The 26095-nt window shown below is 36.9% G+C and overlaps 1 protein-coding gene across 2 annotated transcripts in view; it reads left to right on the top strand.

Moving 5' to 3' along the window:
• The window catches only part of frmd5b (FERM domain containing 5b), a gene marked incomplete at its 5' end in the record, with an annotated part of 73280 nt that overhangs the window by 28449 nt on the left and 18736 nt on the right, over nt 1-26095 (top strand). Inside the window, 3 exons of one of the 2 annotated variants that reach the window (XM_079245267.1) lie at nt 23608-23712; nt 25114-25156; nt 25344-25422. In XM_079245267.1, the coding sequence (XP_079101393.1) occupies nt 23608-23712; nt 25114-25156; nt 25344-25422 (227 nt within the window). The remainder of the gene's footprint in view (nt 1-23607; nt 23713-25113; nt 25157-25343; nt 25423-26095) is intronic. The other variant, XM_079245268.1, reaches the window with a different exon arrangement.

The raw sequence follows: 26095 nt of genomic DNA, 5'->3' as shown, positions 1-26095 counted from the left end.
TTTTATTTATTTATTTATTTATTTATTTTTTTTTTTAAATGATGGAAAGGATTTGCACAGCACTCAGAAGCAGAGGTTTCAGGACCAGCTAGAACAGTTTTTTTTTTAACTAGTCATTTTCACTCTGCATCTGTTATTCTGTCAAACTAATAAGCTTGCATTTCATTTGTATAGCCCCACTTCACAACAACGTTGTCACAGGGCACTTTACTTTATGAAGGTATAACTTATAACCTGTAAAGTCACCAGTTAAAGTGATAGAAAACAATTCTTATGTAGGAAAGCAATACGTTTTAAAGCAAAATGTCGGAGAGCTGCTTGATTGTTGGCATTTGTAAGCTAAATAGATTGGTGTCGGTACAAAAACAAATAGATGACGTGGCTCTTACGAAAGCTGCAGTGTGTGCTGGGACACATTACACGACTGCTTCAATATATCTCTTTGTGTATAAAATTCATGTTAAACTCTGGTTTCTCTGCTCATTCATTCATCTTATATCCTTCCTACCTACTCCAGACAAGAAAAAAATACGGACTGCTCACTCTCCTGTTTCACTAGACGATGCTTTGGCAGAGCTTGCCTGCGCTGATCTGTTTGCCCATGTCATCGCCACTTACAATTCCCTCTACAAGGGGAAGCTGGCAATGACTGTGGTGTTTAACTGAAGAGGCTGTGCTTACTCTGGAGCAACAGACCAGACCTTGTGAACTGAGCCAGCTTAGTTGTGTGTGTAGTAATATTTCCAAATGAAATATTGACTTTGGCCTGACCTGTAGGAACATCCAGCCTGCCCCCCCACCCCCACATGCCCATTTATGCAGCACCTTGACTTTAGCCATGCAAATTGATCAACCTCAGCTGAAAAGAACTGAAAAATGAAAACAAAGAAGCATAATTATGAGCTTGGTTACAGCTGCAAGAGGGAAGGAAACAAGGGAGAGAAAAGGAAGTATGCCTGTGAGGTGAAGGTGTGGAAGGCATCACCCATCTGACCTGTCTTTGTTTAGTCTGCGTTCAAACTGATCAGATCAGACCCAGACATAAGCAACCCGTTTCACCGCACAACCTTTTTATTTTCCCTTTTCTTTTTCCGACAGTCTGGTTTATGCGTGAGGAGTGTGTTGTTGAGCTCAGGACTGTGTGACAGGAATAAGAACGACTCCTGGTTGTCCTCTCAGGAGCTCGGTGAGTCTCAGCAGTCCCGCAGCTAATTGCCTCCACGGCTGTAAGTCGGCATTCTGAGCGCTGCAGCCGCATCGTTCCTGCCACAGGCTGCTGTTGCCTCTGTCAGTAATGGAGCATGGTGCGAGAATTTGAAAAGCAGGTAATAGAAGAATAATTACTTTGACCGGATGCATTAACTTGTCCATGAATTTTTCTTATTTATTTTTATGAAATGAAACAATTTTCCTCCCAGTAACTTACAGTAACCCAAAACGTCGGGTTCCAAAAGACTTATTATTCTTTCTCATCTAATTATTTTCACTAGACCTTCCTTAAAGATGTGGGCCCATTTGCATCTACTTCCAGTGTCAGTAATTATTATCCTTCCACCCTTGTCTACCCTTGAAGTATAGCTTGGTGCATGTATTGGGAAAACACTATCAAACACCTTCTGGCAGCACAAAATTGCCTTTATTGTCGACATAGTGGAAAACATTTTCCTTATAATTAAGGTGATAGAATAAGAAGTCTTAATAATATCTGCAATAACTGTCCAACATCTATTGTGATGTTGTGTGGCATGTTATGCAAAGTTTTCTGTCTGGCCCAATGTGCTGTCAGTCCACTTTAGCAGACAAGCAGCTGAAAGGATTGTTTGATATGGATTCTTCTTGACATATATATTATTTTTATAATTCTGGTGTTGAAACATTATTGCTGTATGTTTCTCCATTGTTTTTAAGTAAATCCAACCTCGTTCAATTGCAATTCATTTGCATGATTATTCACTGTAGGAGAAATGCAGTCATACTGACAGTTGTAATGCTCCAGGTTGGCTCTTTGTAACTTGCATTTGCATTGTCTTGAATCAGCTGAACTCTAGTGAATGCGTATATTTCTGGCAGACCCATTTGCTGTATTGCAGCTGAGTTGCATTTGAATGATTCAGCAAAATTCATTCTCTGGCTCCCTTTGCAGCCGTCTTGAAAGTTCATGCCACTGTGGTGCATACACTTCCAGTAAACAGTGTATATCTGCTTGAAACTGTTGCCTACATGGACTCCAGCAACGTGATTCCCAGTGTGCTGTCATGGCAGAGTACAAGTGGTCAGCATGGTAGTTTTTGTCAAAGAGGAGAACTGTGGGATATGTTTACCAAAGACTGACTGACCATCTATCTATCTATCTATCTATCTAGATATCTATCCATCTATCTATCTATCTATCTATCTATCTATCTATCTATCTATCTATCTATCTATCTATCTATCTATCTATCTATCTATCTATCTATCTATCTACAGTATGACATATATAAAAGAACCTCTCTGAGGAAAAGATCTGAATCAGAACCTGTGCTAATCTTTTACTTCTGCACGGCAGACATGGTGAAAGCTCCTCAACAGCCCACCCACTAACACAATCCAGCAGTCTGAATATATTGACATGATTCAAACAGACTTTTGTGGAGTTATATGGGTTAGTTGCTGTGACTCTTGTCATCAGACATTTTTAATTCTGGAGATTTCTTTTGACGGAGCTAAAGGTTGCCTACAGTGATAAAGAAAACAACAAAAGACTTCTGAGCTGGTGTAAATCTGTATGTGCCAGTACACTTTATTCTAGCTTGTAGATGTTGGTGGATGTTTAACTTTCTGATGCATTGGGTGACTTTACTAATGTTGAATAAAGTGGCAAAATTCAAATATACCATCATCACTTATGAATATACTAGAAAACAGCCTTTAAACAGGTGTCCACTGTAGTGGAAACGATGCATCAACGTGTAAAATGAGTGAAGTTTGTATCTGCTACTGCAAACACTAGTAAACTTAATGGGATAGGGTCCCAGTCGCAGAAACTGAAAGACTTTATTGCATCATGAAGTGATGGATAAAAGACAGTTATTGTATCTGTGATATTGCTGTGATACAGACACTTTTTCCTTCTGTGTTTTTGGTTTCTTATTTCCTTCAAATATTATTCAACAGTTAAACGTCTTGAAGAGCAGGGTTTAGTAGAGCATTTATAGTTGTTTAAAATGTTTTAAAAGGTTGTACTGTAGTTTCAGCTGATGGAACAGAATCAGTGGAAAAGAGGATAACAGCATGAAAGAGTGACAATGGGGCTATGTCTTCTTGGACAAAGACGGTTTTCATCTATGATGGGATAACCTAGTTTCTGTCAGCTGTCATTTTATAATATTTGTGTTCAGCATTAAAGTTGACAAATTCCTTTATAAACTCTATGCTGACTGCCATGCTGCATTCATGATTTAAAACCCAATCTTCTTCATCTGCCTACAGCAATGCAATACCATCTCCTCAAACGATGTAATTGCAAAACTGTGCCATTTATTTGTTTGGTCAGGCAACAAAATTGAATTCCTCTTCCTCATGCTTTTTCTGTACAAGCATTGTCACAACACACTGGCAGTCTTGTGGTAGAAAACATATTTCATTTGATGTTATGGCCTTTCACTCAAGGCTGGCAGAAGGGTGGCCATAAGAGGGTAAGAAAATGAGAGTTGTATGCAAATAGGCACATAGGGAAGTCAATTTAGCTATCTTTTTTTTTTTTCTGTTTTGCCTTTTTAAAGTGACTTTGACCAAATCTGATGCCTGTACAATGTGCCTGATAATTTTATAAATAGACCAACATGCTGTTTAGTGTCATTCGACAAACTTGGGATACACAGCCCTTTGTGGTCATTGCAATCAAGCTCATTGTTGAGATTTTTGCATCATACAACCATTTGAAACCCTTTTTCCATGTCTCAGTTGTCCTAGCTTGTAAATGAACACCTTCCTGCTTTGTTATTAGGGGTTTGAATGAATTTGTGTATTAAGGCATTAGAAATCTATGGATATATGATAACCAGCATCTGTTGAGATAACAATATAGTGTCACAAAATACACTATATATACAACTCTGTTACCCAATAACATCATGGCAAGGAGATTTATTAACCTGATGTGCTTTGAAAAATGTAATTTAGAGTTGTTATTGACAAACACAACCTTGATCAGAAGAAACCAATTATGGTTTCCTTTTTGCCTCATGTGGTCAGATCTGTCTTAACTGGACTATACCTCCATCAAAATGTGATGTAGTTGGTAGGTTAAGCGTAAATATTCATTTGCTTGCATTGCTGTAAACTTGCTATGGTTGTCTTGAACATTGCTGTCCAGGATTCAGTAATAGTCCTCCTAGAAAATGGTCTTAATGAGTTCTTTTGTGTGTGTGTATGTAAACAGGAAGAATATTAAATGCATCCCTGCAAACTTCTCTCCAGAGTTTTTCAATCATTTAGGCAAAGTACCATGCAGGTTGTAGCTCCAAAGTTGCTTTGTCCCACATAAAATTGCATTTTGAATTTCTAACACACAGATAGTTGAAATGGAGAAAATTGGAAAGCTTAGCTGAGATTATAAAAACACAGCAGAGGTGCAGTTTAAACCAAATCCATACAGATTTTAAGAGGATTTTTAGAAACTGCAATCCATGTGATTCTTTGGTGTTAGGATCTGTACAGTTGATCATAATATAATCTGGACATGCCAGAAAAAAAAGTGCCAATAAAATGATCCAAGGTTTTAGATAACAACAAACACCATGTCAGTTGTGTGTACATCATGGTATGAGTTTATGAACTGCTGGATTTGTTTACAAACTGGTTGAAACTGACAATAAAGACATTAACTGGATCAAAGGCTGTTTACTTGAATAATTTGACTTGTAGGTAGATGAAAGTTGATGTATGACTTCCTGTATTCTGGTTTCTCTCAGTTTTGGATTTATTAGTGTAAATAATACTACTACTCATACTCATACTACTACTACTACTACTACTACTACTACTACTACTAATAATAATAATAATAATAATAATAATAATAATAATAACAATAATAATAATAAATTGTTATAATTATTAATATTATTATTAGTAGTAGTTTTAGGGTAAAACAGGCAACACTTTTCCAAGCTGTTTTTTTTTTTCTTTCACATTTGTGCATAGGTAAAGAATCTATGTGGATGGTTAATCACTGCATAATCCTGATCTGCTGAGGTAATATGGATGAGATGAATACGAAAGGGCATGTGTGTTTCCACGGAGTATAATGGTGGAAAGGGCATTAGTATAAAACTGTGAATAGAGCAGTGTTTCAAAATGTTGTAATGAACAGTGTTTTTGTTTGGTTTTGTTTTGTTTTGTTTGCTTCTTTTTTAAAAAAGGTAAATAAATAATTTTAATTAATGTGGTTTTGGTCTAAATAAACCACATATCTGTGTAAGAATTTTATAACTTCAATGGTCAAGCATTAGCTTCTTGATCAGTTTGTTTGTATTCTATTTAATGTAAACGGTGCAAATAAGGAGGGTTTCTCAGCAAGGCAGCTATTATTTCTGTGGTTAAAATGTATTTTTAAGTGAATGGGCAATTATACTGTGTCAAAAAGAATATTTTACTCTGCAGGCACTAAAATTGTTTTAAGAAATCAGGTTTTGAATAGTAAAAACGATCTGTACAGATATACTATATACATATATATACATATATATATATATACATATATATATACATACATACATATATATATATATATATACATACATACATATATATATATATATATATATATATATATATATATATATATATATATATATATATATATATATATATATATATATAGATAGATAGATAGATAGATAGATAGATAGATAGAGATATGGTGTGTTCCGTCGCTAATGTACTTTTAGCCTCAATGTTACTCCGTCGCTAATGTACTTTTAGCCTCAATGTTACTTTTACTAAATGTACTGTAGTAATATAGTCATGCAGATATGTATTTTTAACATTTATCTCAGGATTGCAGATGAGAAATAGCCGTCTGGCTATTTATATATATATATATATATATATATATATATATATATATATATATATATATATATATATATATATATATATATATATATATATATATATATATATAATTAAATACTGACATGTAGCCTAATTGGTAACTAGGGGAGGGGAGCTTCCCTGCTTAGGCTGCTGCCCCCGCGATCAGAACCCCAATAAGCGGTAGAGGAGGGATGGATAGATGGCACTTGGATGCACCGATGATGTTTGCATTCATAGTGATTCTCGTGCCGCTCAAGTTTCAATTAGAAATGATGCCACGTCATGGGGATTGGACTCATTTTTCCTTCTGTACAGACCCATGCCTTTTAAAACTGTCCTTAAACTACGCATATTTATTATAATGGATCGAAAGTGTTCCAAAGCACCATAATTTCACAATGTCTCAACCCAAGTATGAAGAAAAACTCTATCAAGTCCTGTAAATGAGCCATTTGTGATCTCCTACCCACCCTGCATACAATTTCCTCATCTAAAGTCGAAAATGACCAAGTTCACGTTGTCAGATACATGATATGTTTCACGTTTTTACAATAAATTTATCACGTTATAACGTGATAGTTTCACGTTTTTACAATAAACTATCACGTTATAACGTGATACGTTTCACGTTTTTACAGTAAAAGTATCATGTTATAACGTAATAAGGCCCAAACTTTTTTTTTATGAGGATGACAGCTCTACGCTTCCGTTCAACATGTCCCTGATTGTAAAAGAGATGGTTCTGGTTTAGGTTTTCTAAGGTAGCCTTAGCTCTGGTTAACTGAGGTCATCTTTGATTCCCTTACTAATCTAAGGGACTTCTTCAGTTATCCAGGGCAGGATTCCTTTTTGTTACAGAAGTATGTTTAGCTAAAAAAGATTAAAACAAGAAAGAGACTGTTTTAATTCTGTTCCTGAATTTCAATTCATAAAATATTCTCGGCAGTCCTGTAAGTGATGTGAGATACAACTGGCGGAAATAAACTAATTCAGTGCACAAGGGCATTTTTAGTGTTTTCAGGTTGCATTAGAAAAGTTATTGAAAAGGCCTTTTAAGTGGGGGATACATCTGTGCTTTATTGTTTAAAAAAAGATGAGTGTGTATAACATCTCCTACTTTTATATTAAAGAAGTGTGCTCTTCCTGGGTGTGTAAGAAGGGTTTGTGGATAGTTGATCTGAGCACGTGGTGTGTGACACCTAGTGTCCTTCTGAATCCTTGCCTGGATGCAAGCACAGCAGATGCTGGGCGCCTCAGTCTATCATGGGCCGTGATCACTAACACATTTGACCTGCTGACAGCTCGGTCAGGGCAACAGTATCTGCTGCTAGCAGTTTCCACAGAACAAACATGGTGTCAGACCTCACAGCTTTTTGTTTCAGTCCTGCTCTCAGGCACTTTGTATTGAGAAGCCAAGGCCTTTTTATATAAAATGCAAAGCTTTGTCTTAAGTTATTCCTTTTTTTTTCATTTCATTTGCAAAGTGATACTGTAGCTGTAATTTATCATTTCATCTTCACACCTTTTTAATGGCTTAATGACGGCCTGTTTTCTTACATAACACAACCTCAGAACCTGAGCACTTGCAAACTCACAGTGAACAAGGTAGTCAATCATCCAAGTAATAACATCTCCGTCTACAGCCAGGGTTTACTGACTTAAACTATTAAGTTAACTGCTATTATAGGGTTGAGGAAACTGAGTAATTGTTGGGTAAAATGACCCCTGGGTATATTCTGCAGTTAGCCAAACCTTTCATTTCTGCCACTTTGCACAAATGGATCGACATGGAAGCTTCACCACAGGACTTTTAATCCAGTCCTATAGTTGAGGAGCAGAAGAAGAAGTCATGATTACACAGACTTTTGACAAAATATGCCACAATGAATACATCACCATACAATATATTCCTGCTGCTGCAAATGGTTCCTGCAACAAAGAGTCATGTTTGATATGCACATTACATAACAAGTGTCACAAGGGATCAGGCAGCTAGCTGCGAATCAGGAAGACATTTATATGGACAACACTTCCACCATGTGAAGGAACAAGCTTTGAGTTTTGGTGCATCTTCAGTCACTTAGCATTTACTATTTTAAAAAAGAAAAACGGATTGTTGTGAAGTCTCTTAACCCTTTAAAGCCTGAGCCAAGAAAATGTTTTATAATTTTTAAGTCTGTATTTGTCCTCTAGGAGGCATAAATATAGTTAAAGGGGTAATTATCACTGGGTAAGTGGTTGGCGTTACCGTGTTGTCATAGTGATGTGGCGTGGGGTCATGTGGATGTGGATCGGTGTTAGTAAATATTTAAGAAGGTGTTGTCAGCCAGTCACTCGTGTTTTGCTGGAGAGGAGGGCTGGGTAGCTGTAATTTTTGTTGACCGCCATAGCTCATGTGCATTTTACTTCATATAAGTTTACATGTATTAATGTGCAAATTACATCTCACCCGGTGCGTCAGGCAGTGGATTTAATCTAGTTCATCAATAAACGAGCCATATGTGGCCTATGTGCGTCATTTAGAGAACCAACAGCGTGTCAAACTAATAGACTGAACCCAGCCATTGCCTCAGTAGCTACTGTGGAAGTCACTACATGTCCCTTTAACAAAACGTAAAGAAATAATTAAGGAAAATGTATGCACACTTATTGTTTATCTCTGTGTAATATATCAAAATTATTGTCGCGTATTATTGTATTATTTATCCACCGAGGAGCTGAAGACTGCGTGCAACATGGTTTTGAGCCAAGTTTTCACCATGAAAGAGCCTATCCCAGCAACTGGCAGGTGAGAGGTAGGGTATGCCCCGGACCAGTCCATCACAAGGCCAACACAGAGAGACAAACATTCACGCTAACAGGGAGAATTTAGAGTCACCATTAAACCTAATATGCATGACTTTGGATGGTGGAAGCAAGCCTGAGTCATTGGAGAGAACCTACACATGCAGTCATATTTGATACATACGGCCTCACAAACTGTATCAGATATGAAACATATGTTATTGAAGGGTTTAAGCATATTTATTCAAATTATTTTATTGCCAAAAATGAATTACCAGCAGTGTTAAATATGAAACTATGTCTTCAGTCATCATTCAATATTACTTTATGTAAACTTATTCCTTTGTGCATTTGTAAATCATTGTGGTCTGTTTTTATTTACATTTTACATGGTACCAAGTTTTGGGGGGAAATTAAGGTTACTGGTTTGGTGAATCTTCTTCTTGTTCACTTTTACATAGTTTGTCACTGAACTAACAGTGGTACCACAAATTAGTTCAATATTTAATTCTGGTTATATGTTTTTTTTTTTTTCTTTTTTTTTTTTTTCAGTGAGCTCCATGACTCAGTCTAATGCAGAAAACCTCAGTCTAATAACTGAAAGTGTGGAGGGCAATGCAGTGCTATTTGCAGAAAGTCTCTTGTGATGAGAAGTAATGTTCCAGATTTTTGGCACAGTTTAGTAAATCCAATTTATACTCCATTTTTAAAAGGCTCAGTTCAGAAGGAGAGAAATTGTTTAATGAGAGACAAATTATTAGTTTGTAATTTCTTAAGACCAGATTCATCCGTTGTACTATTTGGAGCTCGAACTTGATATTTTGTTGAGCTATAGTTTAAAACTGACTTTGAAATAACAGAGAGAAGCTTAACATGTATTAAATATAATATTTATTTATTTATTTTGTATCTCTTTATCATTCATATTTCCATACATTTATACAGTAGGCTGGGTAAGTATAAATCTCATCTATAAAAAAAACTTTTAGGAAAAGATATGAACAGTTAAGCACTTAGCGCTCACAGCAATGAGTTTTTACATATCTGTCTTTTTTCAGGCGAGAAATGTACAAACACTGCATCAAGACTTATTGTTTTTATTAATTTTTGTTATCTATTTAAGTTATTTTAACCATATTTTACCACTTAACAGAGACAGAAAGTTTTTTTTTCAGTAGAGAAAGAAAAACTGGCTCTCTCAAATACAGCTGACAGTGCATCTGTAACAAAAACCATTATATCGAATGTGATCCATATAAAATGTCACGCTTCTTATTTGCCCTCTGTGATCATCAGTATCAAGAGTGTGACTTACACTGCAGTTTATTTTGCTGTCCCAATTTCTTTCCATGTCCTACAGCCCACTCTTCTGCTGCAGAGGTGACATTACTCTTTTCTTTTTGAAGATGAAGGATTAGGGCTCATCTAGTCTCCATGGCTCCCCAGCTCATCTGAAGGGGCAGATGACATCAAGAAGAGAGGAATTTGGATTGTATCAATTTGTTTAAAATGGGCAAGAAACTTTAGGCACTTTATTAAGTCCTCAAACTGAGATTTAATAAAAAGAAAAATGTGATCATAAAAATATTTTCTGTCTAAGTTTAAATAGCACATATTTAATGATTAATACGATTAAAAGAAATCACTGAATTTTTTTTCCTGTTCCTGAGTTTGCCTGAAGTTGCGATGAAAAAGGTGAAATGCAGACATTGTTCCAGATGTAAACATGGCAAAACCACCATGAATCTACCCTCCACTAAATTTAAAATGTTCCCCTGGTTGATATCCCTCATGTTCATCACTCACAACTGCATCAGTTTGTTTCTCATTTCCCATTATTGCATTTGCTTCGAACAACTGTAAAAATTAAAAGCAATTATTTGTCACTACTTACTCAATATTTACCTGTCTTAAACTTGACAGTCTTTAATTGCCTTGCTGAATCTTGTGCAGTTTTAAAGATGTGCCAGAAGGGTTTGATGTATTGTCAGCAGCTGGAAAGGCAGCGGCTGTTTCGGTACTGACAAAAAGATGATGTTGATGCGAGCAATGAGTCCAACCTGCAGCATCATATCCAGTAGTATATATGCTGTATATGACTCTTGCCCACGCCACAGTGACTATTTACGTAACATTGTTGAACTGTTGCCAGTTACAGAAGTGGGGAGGATAGCAGTAAATACAGTACAGGTAGACTGGTACAAATATAGAAAGGTAAAAAGGTATCAAAGCTCAAACAGAAAATTATACAAAGCATACTTTTTCTACATTTTTTGCAAGTAGTTTTTTTTTTCATTTTCATTAACTGGCCTACTCCTCCAATACTTTCCTTTTCTTTTCTTTCCTTTCTTTTCCTCCCCTAAGATATGCTCTCAGGATCACTGCACCATGTCCCATCTGTAATGGAGCCCCATAGTCTGAATCTATATCTAAACAGGAAAAGATTTACACAAGTGAGTTTTGATTATGAACAGAGTCTAAACTTCACTTAGTCCCACTGGGGCACTTCAAGGGCAATAAGATGACAGCCTGCTGACAACCTGACTACACATTTTTTAAAAAGATTGCTGTTTCTCCAACTTGGATATAATATTGGATATAATAATAATAATGGAGTTGTATTACATGCCATTAAACAGATGTTACGACAGATGACAGCAAACTCATACAGGCTGATGTACAGTTCACAGGCTTGTGTAGATTTTACAAAACAGTGTAAAACTCTCGCAAAATGGAGTTCAAAACAGCAATAACATGATAATACTCTGGTTTTATTCATAGACAGTATATACCCTGTATGTAGACTGTAGTTTTCAGCAGAAATAAAACAGTCGCTGATATTTCTGCATGTGTTGATGATTAGGCATGGTAGGATTATTTGTATTGCCTAATTCAAAAACAGGCTGGTGTGGTTCACAAAAGAAAAAAGGATAAGAAAGAACATTGTGGAAATTATATTAAAAAATATGACTATTTTTAAAGCTTATGCTTAAAAGGAACTGTGCAGATTTGGACTTTTATATTAAAAGTATTCAAACGCAGCTGAAAACAGGTGGGTTTTTACCTGGTTTTTCAATAAACTGAGAGTTTCAGCTGATCTGAGACTTTCTTGGAGGTTGTTTCAGACATGTGGAGCACAGAAGCTGAATGCCGCTTCTCCATGCCTGGTTCTGACTCTGGGAACTGATTGAAGACTGGATCCAGATTACCTGAGGGGTAATCATGGCCACAATGACCTGAAGGCATGTCATTTATCGAGGGCCACATGGCCATGCAGAGGGGCAACAATGGCCATGGCTGTTTTGTCCACCATGAAATAACTGCCCTGGTCTTTGCAAAGACACATAATACTAAAGATATACCAACACAAACCAAAAACTGCTCATTATTGGCCTGGAAATATAACACAGACAGAGCACAGGGTGTTCACTCAGTCTCCAAACTCCCCAAAATGTCAATCCATTTGTGCCAGAACTGTCCCAAATCGTCTACTTCTGCTACCAACATCCCAGTAGCAGAAGCCTCAGGGCTCCCTGTACGTGCTTTGTTCATGCTTTGACAGATCAGAGCTGCTAGGATAATGCATTAAAGTTATTGTTTCAGTGATATACCAAAAGCCTTTAATGTAAGATACATTGTCGGGAGGTACTCTATGGATTCCCATGAGTGTAAAAAACACACGCCCAGAGCACATTTCAAGGTATATGATGTTTCTTTAGTTAGGTAAAGGTTAAATCTTGGATTGAACAATACATTTTGAGCAATTTGAATAAGAGCCAAGTTGCCGTGCTGTAGGAATAAATCACCAGCCTAGAGCTGGATGTAAAGTAATGGCCATGCAGCAAATAAAGAGTCATCTGATGCAGTTTGGGAGAATGACATAGAGAGGAAAGAGTCTTATCTACAAGCAGCAGTGTGAGTCATCCCTGAAGAATTACCACTCAGGAGGGTTTTATTAAGTATCAGCCTTTTGTAGATTTTTTTTCTTGCCAGCACAGTGTGTTTAGCCTTGGATATTAGATGAATTTAACAGAACTGGTGCTCTATAGAGTAATTCTATGCTTTTGAAGCAGGATGCTAAAAAAGATCATTATGTTCCAATAGAGTATTTTGGCTCTTCTACTTTGGTTCATACAAATTGTGGGAGAAACTTTGTCGTTCAAAAGAGGTATTGATGCAACATAGCAGAGATCAATGAGTACTGTTCCTCAGCAGCACTTCTGGTGGTTAATGAGCTGAATGTTGACCATAGTAGAGCATTTCTTTCTTCTTCTTCTTTTCTTCATTTTTCCAGCTTTATTATGCCAGATTAAATTCCTCCAGGTTGTTTCAGTAGCTAGGATCAAAATAGCAAACTGTTTTTTTTTTTTGTTTTTTTTAATTGTTGTTATCATTTTAAATAAGTCAGTGATGCCTACTCAAAATACTTGTCTGTTGACGTCATTTTAACCGATTTTTTTTTTTTTTTTTACCTCTGTAAGGGCCACTATGTTCAATGGAAATCTTAAAATACAAAACAGCTGTTTTTGGACAGAAAATCTCACTTCAGTTTTTTACGTCTGTGTCTGCTTTCCAGAATATGGAAAGTACACATTACCATATCATAAGATTATAGTAAGCCATTTACAGGCTTTGCTACTCACAGCCTTGAGGCGGCAGCTTTCAGAATGGAGGAAATCAGCATAAAAATCATGCAGTGGAGCACTGAGATATGGTACAATGCTGCTGTCGAGGCCCTAAGAAGCAAGAAATGTTAAAGACCACCATGAACTATTCTTCCACTAATACATCTACTGGACCAGTAGATGTATGAGTGACTTGTAAGACCAGTTACAGGTCACCAACTCAAAAGCAAAAAAACCAACAATCAAACATTTGTGTCAGTAGGTGCTGCCAGCAGAACTAACCTTTCAGCACAATTCGCTTGGTTGTTGCAATTTCCATCCACAAGCTTAAAAAGACACCATCATTTATTAATGTGGTGTTTCCCAAGCTGATATGGAACCCCTCTCAATAATTAATCTAACGCAAGGCCTGGCAAGGCTGGAAGCGCACCGTGCTGTTGCTGATGCTCCACTAAGGGCCACAGTGATCATTTGGCCCCAGTCTGGGTTATTTCCATCTCACCATTTATCACTTTTATTATAGCTGTGATGAAGCAGCGCGTGTGCTTCCATAAGGCTCTTACGGGCCTCTGCTTGTTTAATACATTCCTCTTCTTCTGACAGGCCTGCACTAATCTCATTTACCCATGAGTCATTGTGGCTAATTTCACTGCTGCCAACTGCACATTTACATACATGAACATTGTACAGATGTGATGCAGACAGATACCCTTTTATACCCTTTCAACTCTTCTAAATGGTTCTGCCTCAAACTCATCCTTAACTAGAGTTTTTTTTTTTTTGTTTGCTTGCTTTTCATTTACAGTCTACTTAGATATCCACAGTAATGTTGCAAAGTTTTGATTTACTGAGGAGGACTTGATCATTTTCATTCATTTGATTCTTAATCCCTGGCATATCTAGATTAGCTTTTCATCCATCATAACTTCAAATAGATTATAATTATGAGAGGATTTGGGGGAAAAGTCATTTGAATGGTTGAATTCCTGGAGGCTGAGGGTACGATGGTGAATGCACTTCACTGGTCAGACCATTACCACAGCTCAAAAACAAAGAGAAAAACTTTTGCAAGCACAGCGTTTTCTACCTTAACAACTCTTCAAATCCAGCTATAGCTCTTCCTTAATGTAAGCTTTTTTTCTTTTTTTTAAAAACATTTTTAACAATATTTTATTGATTTGATAAGCTTTCACAGAACAAGAATGTCTACAAAAACCACAAAGTGAAAAAGGAAAATAAATCAAATAGAGTGAAATGAAGGTATGCTTATGTTTTTTAAAGGGGGTTATTGGCTCAATTTCATGCACCCAAAACTATGAAAACAATGTGCACAAAATTTATAAAGAAGGTTTAAAAAATAAAACCTGCAAAATCACTGAAACATCAGCCTCACATGATCTAGGTTTGGTTTCCAGGTTTTAAAGAAGAGATCTTTAGACATAATAATCCATATCTTTGAATGCATTTTGCATACCAAACAGCCCAGTGGTACCAAGTCCAATACAACTTTCTGCCATCCCCTTTTAACAGTCTGTGTTTGTTGCTGATCCACTGCAGTATAATGTTGTTCCTAGCATGAAAGGTCAAAGCACAGAAGTGTTTTGAGGCCATGCTTGGTAGTCCCAAAATGACAAATCAAGGGACAATTTCCAGTTAAACATTATATAGTTTCTCAGTTTCCATTAAGACATCAGACCAATACTTATGCATGACTATAAGCAATAAGTGCCTCTTTTGTATAAATAAATTTGGTTTGCATCCAAATGATTTCCAAGTTTTTATTATCAATAGTATATCTGAGCAGCTGTAAAAGCAACAACAGGAGTTCAGACTAATATTTTCCTATTTTGAAACCATTATATATTCATTATATTTTATATCTTAATAGAAAACAGCAGAAATGGACAAGAGATTTCAAACAGGACACTGATAAGCTGGTCTAGTGAGATGGAACAGATACATGAATTTGATCAGTTATGACAATCTATGTCAAAAAGTTGACGAATTATGTAGTTCAGTGTCTTATCCCTGCAATTCCCTAATTGACCATACATAAATGTAAATTGTCTTACTTCTGCTGATCTAACCATCTTAGTGCTGACTCGTCCACAAAAAGAGCTTCCATTGTATGTTCTGGTCTGCTGCCAAAAATAGTAACTCGAGCTTTTCTGCCTGGTTCAATACCAAAGCATGGTGCTTTCACACAAACAAAATTACATAATAAGCACCAGGTTGCAGAAAAAAAGTCTTGTGAGCAAATGTTGGAGACTATTCTGGAAAAGTTGAACTCTTACTGTATGACAATATTAAAACACATTTCTTTCTTTTTAGATTATTATTTTTATGTGAAAATGCACTGCATTACACTGTGCTTTTCCACTGCAGATAAGGGGAAAAAAAGTTTAGCCAAAATAAAAAGAAAAATTCAATGCACTCTTTAGACTTGTTTTTGAGAAACAACAGTCTGAAAAGCTACAATAATGTGCAGCTCAGTGTTGGGTGTTCAGGGGGGGATACAAGGATCCAAGTGTGGATGCAGAGATGAGTATGAATTAAAACAGTTTTGTAATCCAGTGGCCAGGAAACAGGCTGCAGATTAACAGAGGAAAGATGATGTGAAATGCAGGCAGGTCTGGATGGCTGAGAGGAGCAAAGCTGAGGGAAATGACTGACAAACTGACATTAGGAATGACTAAGTGCTGTTATTACTGGGTGAACCAACAATCTGGCAATGAAAGGCCAAGCAGGTATAAATACTGCTGCTGATTACAGATGAGGTGCAGGTGAAGATACTTGTCACCAGGGAAACAGAGGCACTCCCAATACAGTAGGTACATGCATCACAACAAAAGTAGCTTCACAAGATTCATCTTGTGAATGATCATATTTACTTGGTACAAATTTCCTTTATAATTTGTTTTCCTTTTTTTTGACAGAAACATTTTACTCAAATTAGACGGTCGGACGGCCACTCACAGAACTCCAAACATGCTCTATTCTGCAGGTTAAGAGCTTTCACAGTTACCCTGAAGCTAGTACTGTGTTTTCTTGGCAGGCTGTTGAAATGTACTATATTATTCCAGTCTGAAATCCCAGGGACTCTCGCAAATGAACAGGTTTTTCTCTTGCAGGACTATCAAGCAATTAAAATTTTAATTGCTTTGTTTTGTTTCTCGTCTTGATTAATTGTAAATTGATTGTAAATTTGTTTCACATTATAAACAGTTGGCGCAGACCATAATTAATAACCACTCACAAACCAGGTTGCAATAAAAACGTGTAGCCAGGGAACGTTGCTGCTGCAGACACTGCTGCACCTAACAATGTCAGGTAACTGAAGTACCAACAATAATTTTCTAAAAGATTACCCTTTTTTTTTTTCTTTATAATGTGAACAAACTGTTAATTCTATTACAATCATAATAATCAGTGATGCACTGATGATTTATATAGTTGTAATTTAAATGTCATTAAAACAGTGTGTTGTTTGGGTATTGCTTCAACTGCTTCTCCTGTTAACACCCCGAGTGACATTATTATGTTTTTACATCCATCTAAAGGTATTATATTCTGAATTCAGTTGTGCCCCAGAGTGCAAGTAATCTTTTTAAATCTTGGATATACGTGCAGCAATCAGAACCCTCAGGCCAACCGTTTAACATGATCAGAGAAATCAAATACTAGTTAAGTTACCAATTTAAATGATCTCCTCATGAACCTATTGAAGCTGACCCATATTCTGTGTGTCAAAAGTGTGAACATTTCCACTGCATTATATTCAGACAAGTCTCTATTCTGAAAGAAGCATAAAAGGAAACATTTTAAATATGCTGATATACCAAAATTCTGTATTTTATGTAAATATGCATTTTATTACTTATTCATATTTGTTTATGTATTCAGGGTAACATTTTGCTTAGCAGCTTCTTTCACATCTACAACATTTGTGTTACTTGCAGATGCTTGAAAAAGTTCTGTTAGGAGACCCTTTTTTTGGCAAGGTTTTCTTAATCCTAACCAGGTTTACTCGGATGTCTTTAAAGTAATTATGTCGGGAAGGTGCTTAAGCAGTTTCCTAAAAGTTGAGTTTTCATTCAATTCAAATATCAAACCTTTCACTGCCCACATGTAAACCTTTTTACCTGTCAAAAGAGGAAATTATACATAACATTTAGCAAACTGTTGAGAAATGTGATGCTCGCTGTAATGACTTTTATTATGTTTATTTTACATTTGTCGTGCTGCATTTAGAACTTGTGAATGATATTCATTATTTCCTATATTCCTATTATTCATGGTAACAGAGATATACAAAACATGCACATTTTAAATTTACAGTCACCTAACATTCATGTTTTTAGACTGAACAAGAAGCCATAATGCCCAAAGAAAACTCAAGCATGGACAGAAATACCATGCAAATTTCACACAGCAAAGCTCTGCTGGGGCTCCAATAAGAACCTTGTTATTTTTATTATTACTCATGCTACTTCTATGAGGAAACAACGTGATGAAAATATTGTACATGGCCTTTTTCTTGGGCAAATTTCACAGATCTTGCACAAAGGAAGTGCCATCAACTCCTCTATGATGCAAATAGAAAATATCTCAGCAGTGCGTGACCGTGACTTGAAAAGCTTGACAGTTATTTAATGACTATCCCAAACTTAAAGGGATTTATGTTATTTTCACTGACAAACTAGAAAGAAAACGGTCTGCCCGGCATATTATTTGCAAAAACCAAACACATTCATGCCTGTTCATTTTTCGTGTGGCCAGTGTAAACAAATTCTAAATGAACCCACAGAAAAAGAAGTTGACATTAAGCTCATTAGTTGTTCCAATTCCACCGAATGTGATTTGAAAAGACGACAGCAGAAAATATTTAAACTATGCTTTGTTTACCCTGAGATGGAGCTTCACTGATTAAAATTCAACTCAATAATTCAGTTCTAACCCCCAAATAAAGCAGGCTAAGATTTAAATTAAAAAAAAAAACATTTTCAGTCATATGTTACACAGTTGCTGTGAGATCCTTAGGTTAAACATAAAACAGATAAAAGTCCCACTGCATAGTCTCTTTGAAAAGCTCCATAGTAAATCGTCATTTATCTCAATAACAGGTTATTTTAGTTTCCTATTTTTATGACATTGTGGCAATAAAAGAGTTTTAATCCAAAAACAGCACAGATCTAATTATTTTCATCTGCAACAATAAAACCCAGAGGGAAAACTAAGAGAAGCTATTCAAACTGAAACCCCATCATAGCAAACTAAATAAAAGATATGCCGTTTATCTACACAAAAACAATAAAGTAGTGCTTTAAATGGGAACATGTTGTATTTCCAGTCTCTAACCAGCAGTTTATTGCAACTCGGCTCAGAGTCTAAATCTCATAAGGATGTTGAAGAACACTTATTTTCAGATCGATAGTGTTTCGGCCTCAGAGCCTGCCTCTGTGTCCCAGCAGTGCCCGGTCAGCTCCCTGAAGTCCGGTGTGTTTCATTAGTATGCATCGTAGCACCTCATATACGTTATAAGTCAGCTGCCAATTGGCAAGACCCTTTACTGCTTTATTGTGCAGCTTTTACTCAAGGCAGACAATACACTTCGATCGTACTGTTACAAACGGCATCGCAGTGCACACTCTGGTAAATTAGCAGGAACAATAGGATTAGCTGCATCCATTGTAATGCTGAACAAAACCTCCCAATCACAAGTTCATTATGAAGTCTTACAATGTCAAATCTGATGTAACAGCTTCTCAACCTGTTGCAGAAAGTTCCGACTTTGTTCTGTTGCTATAAAAGAAAGCAGTTTGGGAGAAAATCTGTACTTAGAAGTTCAATATTCTTTATGAATGGCTTCTCCAGATCTGTTTTACTCCCCTGCATTTATTTGTTCAGGTGCTGAACTGAGATGAATCACTCTGCATCTTCGCTGTGTTTTTTCAGAACCTCAAGCATGGACATCAGTTTCTTCTAGAGCCCACATGCCCAGGAAAACGACGACATGCACAGCCACATGGTGTATACTAAAACAGGAGTGTATTCTTGAGAGGAAAACATAGTAACAGTGTGATTGATTTTGTGTGTTTTTTTTTTATTCCAAGTTTATATTCTATAGCAGATGGAGGGGGTGTGTAGAGGTTACACAGGTATAAAACTCATTTATAAAGGTGCAAGAATAGAGCCTTGTGTGTGCGTGTGTGTGTGTGTGTGTGTGTATGTGTGTGGGTGGGTGTGTGTGCGTGTGTGTGTGTGTTTGAATGAGAGCGAGAGAGAGAGAGTCACAAAGGAGGTGGGGGGGGGGGGGGTACACAATGTTTGCAAGTCTATTTATGCTGCTGGGCTAGTCAGCAACCCGTCCTGGTGAGTCAGGGTGCATGTTGTGACAGTGACATACAGACACACTGACAGAGGAGAGAGAGGGTGAGCCCAGTGCATCCTGGGAAAGGTCTGGTCAGTGCACAGCTTGACACAGAACATGATCAGTTTAGGTGGGGTTGAGCTTTGTGTGAGCTGAACTACTTGTTTAACAAATCGTATGGATTAATTTAGATATGTATTATTACCCTCCAGAGGATTTTTGACCATGAAAAAAATCTAATTGTTTCTGTTTATGCTCAGGTGGAACAGACAACAGACGCATGTTACTGAAAGAAAACTGAATTTAGCGCAGGTAAGGTGGAGATGATGTAGAGTCAATGTACAGACACGACTGCAGATGTATCAGTCAGTGCAGCAGAATCTGACAAGATGATTTTATACAGGGTTTGACTTGAGTGAAGCATGTTCATGAGGATATGTGAGTTTGCTTCATTAAAAGAAGTGAAGTCAAAGGTTTGGCTAGACATATGTTGGTTTCTTCTACGTAATGTTTTCCTATTGTCTGGCTCAGAATGATTGTAATGGAAAATCATTTTATAAACCATACAAAGACATGCACTTTTCATTTATTTAATTCCAAAGTAAGTAACTCTTAATGTTGAGGTTCTTTGGTTTTGAGTGGTAATAAGTGCTGTTTGATATTCCTAGCAGAACACGAGGCACTGGTGCTAATGTCAAAGAAACCCTGCCAATGTTAAACCAAGGCCTGAGGCTTTGTTCTCAGATCTGATTTGATATTAAGTGGGAAAAAAAAGGGTGTGAACGGACTTCATCATAGATTCTTATAGTTTACAATGACATGTCTCAACAGGCTTTAATAAAAGTTAGTGGCCCAAACATGGGACCTGTCATTAAGAATTTCTCTTCTTCTGTACCTTCTTTCAGTTTTGTGCCATTCGATATTGAGATACATTCATCAGCATGTTTGGTTTTTCCCTCTCTCTCTATTCGGCTTCATTTTTCTTTCCCTCTAATATTCTCATATTCCTGCATTGGACTTTCTCTGACTGTGCAGTTTTATTTCACCTATATGAACACAGTGTCTTTTTCAAAAGGCAGATTTGGATATTTTGTAGCATCTTTTACCCTTGAGATACACAAGATATCCTATATGTCTAGTGCAAAATAAATAAATACAAATTCTATAGGATGAACATGGTCTCACTAAGCTTGCACAGATTTCCTTGCCAATGCATCCTAAAAGAAAACTTTTTATAAGATATATTTGAGCAAGTTTTAAATAGAGTTTTGAAGCTATAGCTACCTCTCCTCCCTCAGTGAAACATCTCATGTCTCATGTCTTTAAAAATAGAAATTTTGCATATTTGAAACACTATATGACTGGAGACAGGATGACTCCTACTTCTCTTGGAAGCCCATTTTCTATGTCCTCAAGGTCTCCATTTTTTATGTCATATGTTTGCAAGTTTCATAATGATCCTGAATTTGACTTCCCATTCTCATGTGACGATATGAAATAAGGTCGTTACACACTTTTAACTCCAATTAGAGGTAAGAAACCTTTATCTCTAAGCAGACTAAGTGCCCTGCTTCATCACTTTGTAGGGTGGAGGCTGAAAATTTATATGACGCAAAACTGAGCAAGATATTTAATAGTATTGTATGTTTTCAGCCTGCACTTGTATATGAGAACCTCCAGAAATTCCTGAAGGATACCACCACAGTCACCTGGATTTATAACTAACAAACAGACCACAGTGGGTGAAACTGAAAGTCTGAGAAGGTGGCCAGCAATACAGTAGCAGCACAAGGGACTACGCTGCCACCGACTTCCAATACAACTTCAAGTACTGTCATCTGCAGAACTGAACTGATGACTCTGCAGTTGTGTGCTGTATCAGTGATGGACAAGAAGCTGAGTACAGAGAACTGGTCTGTCAATTTCTGAGTTGGTGCGGAAACAATCAACTCATGTTGAACACAAACAAAACAAAAGGGATGACTGTAGAGTTAAGATTGTACTACTTGGGAAAGCTGAGCTCCTTCAGTGTTTGTCTATCAGGCATCTGTTGGGACAGCAGCTTCAAAGCCAGAGACTTGAAACTAAACCAAATCATCTAGAAGGGCGACTCGGTGCAAGGAGAATTCTGAAGCCGCTGGAACTGATTGTAGAGAGAACAATGCTGCACAAGCTGCTGAACATAATGGACAATTCTTCACATCCTCTACTCAACACAGTGAGAACAAAGTGTTCAGCGAGTTACTTCTTCACATATAAGATGGAAAGATAAAGGTCAATCCAATCAGCAGAGCAGGACTTATAATTATTTTAGATTTACCTCACAACAATTTCCCTCTAACATACATAAAACAGTTTTTATTTTATCTAATTACACAAGCTAAAATGTACCATTTCTGTAAATCCCTTCATTTGCTTTTCTTAGCAGGCAGTTAGATTAGCTTCACACAAAGCTTAGAGTGGGTTCAATTATATTCCTCAATTCTAAACTAGAGACAAAACCTTGCTATCAAACCACAACATGTTAGTTTCTACATTACTCCCCTATATACTGAGCTTTTATACATAAGTTGTAGCACAGACTAGCAAACATCTAACAATGCCTAAAGTTTCAACATGATGCTGATGATTCTCACTACATTATTTATTGCCAGATTAAACTATTCTTTTATAGTCTCTGTCCAAACATGCGTTTGAACCTGCTCCGTTGATTTAGATCTCTGAGCCGTGATCAGTGAGCTGCTTGTGTGTCTCCTTCACTATATAAGCAGTACTGAAATCCAGAGGGTGACCGTACTGATTTAAAAATATTGCACTGCTTTGGTTTAGAAGTTTTGCTTTTTAAACTCCTAATTACTGGTTAATTATTTGTTATGCATTCAGTGGCAGCTTAGCTTTTTGTTGTTCCTGTTAGACATAAATTAGACTTCATTAAAAATGGACTTTGATAGGTCATTCCAGGTAGATGCAGGATTTTATGAGCTCCTAGCCCTTCCGTCCTTCTCCTATTCATTGACAGACTTAATCACTGCTGACTTTTATTTGTTTTTCCTGAATACTTTTAGAAAATTCAGGGAAAAATCACTTGATCATTGTCTATAATGTAAATTATGTATTCCAAAATTCTTCTCGGACATAAAAAGAATAAATGAGAGCAAAAAAGAAAGATATCTGTACAGCTTTGACTTCCATGATGAGTGCATCCTCTTCTTCTCAGGATGCCCTTTTCTTTGCCCACACCTTGTCTCACTGCTTTCTCAGGTCTTTTTCTATGGCAGAAATTTCTTCGAGCTTTCACAGATGGCTGCAGCCTCCATATGAATATTTGATAGCCCTCATATATCTCCCTTGAGGGTTGTGAAATATTAAAACACTTTCTGGTGACTGTTTTGACTTCTCAGATGTTTAAAAAGAACCAAAAATGGACTTGCTGATCAGATGAAAAGAAATCCCGTGAATGCAATGCTTTATCTTTTTGAAGTGCTTTCTGCATTTTATAGTGCTTTAAACTGTTTGCTGCCCTGGACAGAGCCTACACTGTAGATCTGACTATATTCGTGTTTTTATTTGTGTTCTGTCAACTGGGAGTTGATTTACTGTCCTTGTGTATTTATACATTTTTCAAGGGGGAACGATGAAGGTTGCAATGAGCTCAAGTTTTTTTCCCCTTTCTTTTCTCTATCTTCTCAGTTTTTTGCTCAAAATATAGAAGGGTGTTTAATGACTGTCTTCATATCTTTCTTCTAGCGGGATGCCAAAGGACAGTACCTTTTTGACCTCATCTGCCACCATCTCAACCTGCTGGAGAAAGACTACTTTGGTATTCGATATGTTGACCCAGACAAGCAAAGAGTAAGTATTAAGTTTCTTAGTAATCCACCTAACTAAATCCAGCAAAGTGACTCTTCTTCATCATGTGTTTAGTCATTATTAGATTCATTGCTTTCACTTTTTTAATGTTTCAACCTATTTTTCCTTCATCTAAAAGGTCTAACGTATGTATTTATTATTTATGAGCTTCAACTTTATTACTGTAAAAGAAATAAATATAATGATCTGAATTCAACTTGTCCTCGTCTTGATCAAATGCGTATTGATATGACAGGAAAGGCAAAGTACACCCTTGACAGACTGCCAAACTATCACTGAGACAAACTAGACAAACAATAATGCACACTAACAATTCTCAACAAAATTCATATTTAACAATCCATTAAGACCTACATGGTGTCTAATTGGATAAAACAAAAATAAAGCACATCAGTGGTGCATAGTCAATCTGTTCATCCTCTTTAATTTGAGTACATAATGCTTGCTAAACAGCAGTACAGCTAGGTCACAGAAATTAAATTTTTGTCCTGTTTGAAATTTTAAACAAAAAAATATATTGAGTTTTGAAATGAGCAAAATCCTATTCCAGAAACTATGCATCCATAAAGTAATGCCCTTTGGTTTTCAACAGCTTTTCAGGTGTAAATCTTAAAAAGGTTTACCTTAGAATATATTACACATCTTCATAGATTTTTCCTCAAAAGTTGTTTTTTTCAGCTCTCAGTGATCTCATAAGCCTTTTTTTCTCCACATAAATACAGAGGGAAGGAGTACTACCTGCGGGTTAATTATGCAAGCTGGTGAAAGGCCAACCTCTTGGATTGATATGAATGTCTGTCAAAGGAATAGTCTTGGCTGGATTTGCCAGGCTTCAACTGATTATTTGTTAATTATGCACTATTGATCTGTGAATATATTACAAATGTTGTGAAAAGTAACCAACGGCTTTCCACTCTGCACTTTCAGAGTTCTCTCTCAGGGTGAAGGCATCAGCCAACACAAAGGTTTAAAAAATAGAAAAAAAGACTAAAATACAATCAGCAGAAAGCTTACAAAGACAGCACAACATATTGGTGTTTTACAGTGCCTACCAGGATTTTGGTGCTTTCATGATTATCAGTGTCATTATCTGACTGAGTTGTGATTCATTGTGTTAAACACAGCAGTAAAAAGAACAAAAAAACAACCAAAACAGAAACAATCTCCTGTTTTATTTTTTTCAAGCAGCTGTTGCCTCCTCACTGCATGGTGATTGTTGGTCTGACTCTAAGTTAACATAAGACAAGGAGATGGGAGTAATTCAGCTGTGCCTTCCACCTATAGATTATACGTCATCATCCTCAGCTGCTGAGCTATGAGATGCCAGACTGACAGTTCTGTGTTCAAGAAGCAGGTCTTTACTTCTCATCCTTTTCTTTGCAGCACTGGTTGGAGTTTACAAAGTCAATTGCCAAACAAATGAAGTGTAAGTATTAAGCATGCCTGTTTGGGTTCAACCCACCTAGAAATTGTCCAGATTTGGTCATAATATAAAACACTGATGAAGAACATGGGTAAAACATGAACTGCACCCACACACATTTATTCTCAGGTTAATGCTTGGAATATCTAAATATACTGATTCCTCTCTTTTTTTTGTCTTCTATTTATAGCCCAGCCTCCCTTCACCATGTGTTTGCGTGTCAAGTTTTACCCGCCGGACCCTGCTGCTCTTAAAGAGGAAATCACCAGGTAAGCGTGCAAGTGGAAGAAGGTGAGGGTCGTTTCATATATTTTATGAGTGTACATTTACAATTATTTACTGAAATATTCCCTGTTGATACAATGCATCAGACTTACTTTCATCTGCAAGTTACACTTGAGTTGACAAACTAACTCAATTCAATTCAATTGGGGTGACACACACCATGTTAGTACAAGGCACTCTTGGTAACTACTGTCGAGAGGTGGCTGAAAAAATACATAATCATATGCTGGGCTCCGGTACAATCCACCACCTGTATGACTCGGGAACCAACAGCAAACCTACAAGCAGTGCCTGTTTTTGAAGGAGCTGGGAGAACCACGGTGAGCATCCTACTGCAGTAGCAGTTACCCCAGTATCCAGACAAACTGCAGCACAGAGGCCAGCTGGAGGAGAGCGAGGTGAGCGGTCGCCAATAACAGCCGGGTGGAGGAGAAAGTGGTGCTTTGCAGAGAGACAGACCGGAGTGCCTGCTGCTCAAGTCTTGGACTGAATGATTTCACTTTATTGCGTTCACTTTTCAGCTTCAGACTTGAACTGAATAATATTAATTTGTCTGATTTTGTTACTAAAATCATAATATTGATTTTGTCACAGAGCTTGTCGCACCCAGTAATAAACCACTCTGGTTGCACCATCACCCATCTATAAAACTGATCT

This window comes from Telmatherina bonti (assembly GCF_933228915.1).
Source record: "Telmatherina bonti genome assembly, chromosome: 1".
NCBI lineage: Eukaryota > Metazoa > Chordata > Actinopteri > Atheriniformes > Telmatherinidae > Telmatherina > Telmatherina bonti.
The sequence above is the reverse complement of the archived record's forward strand: the minus strand, read 5'-3'. Positions and strand labels throughout refer to the sequence as shown.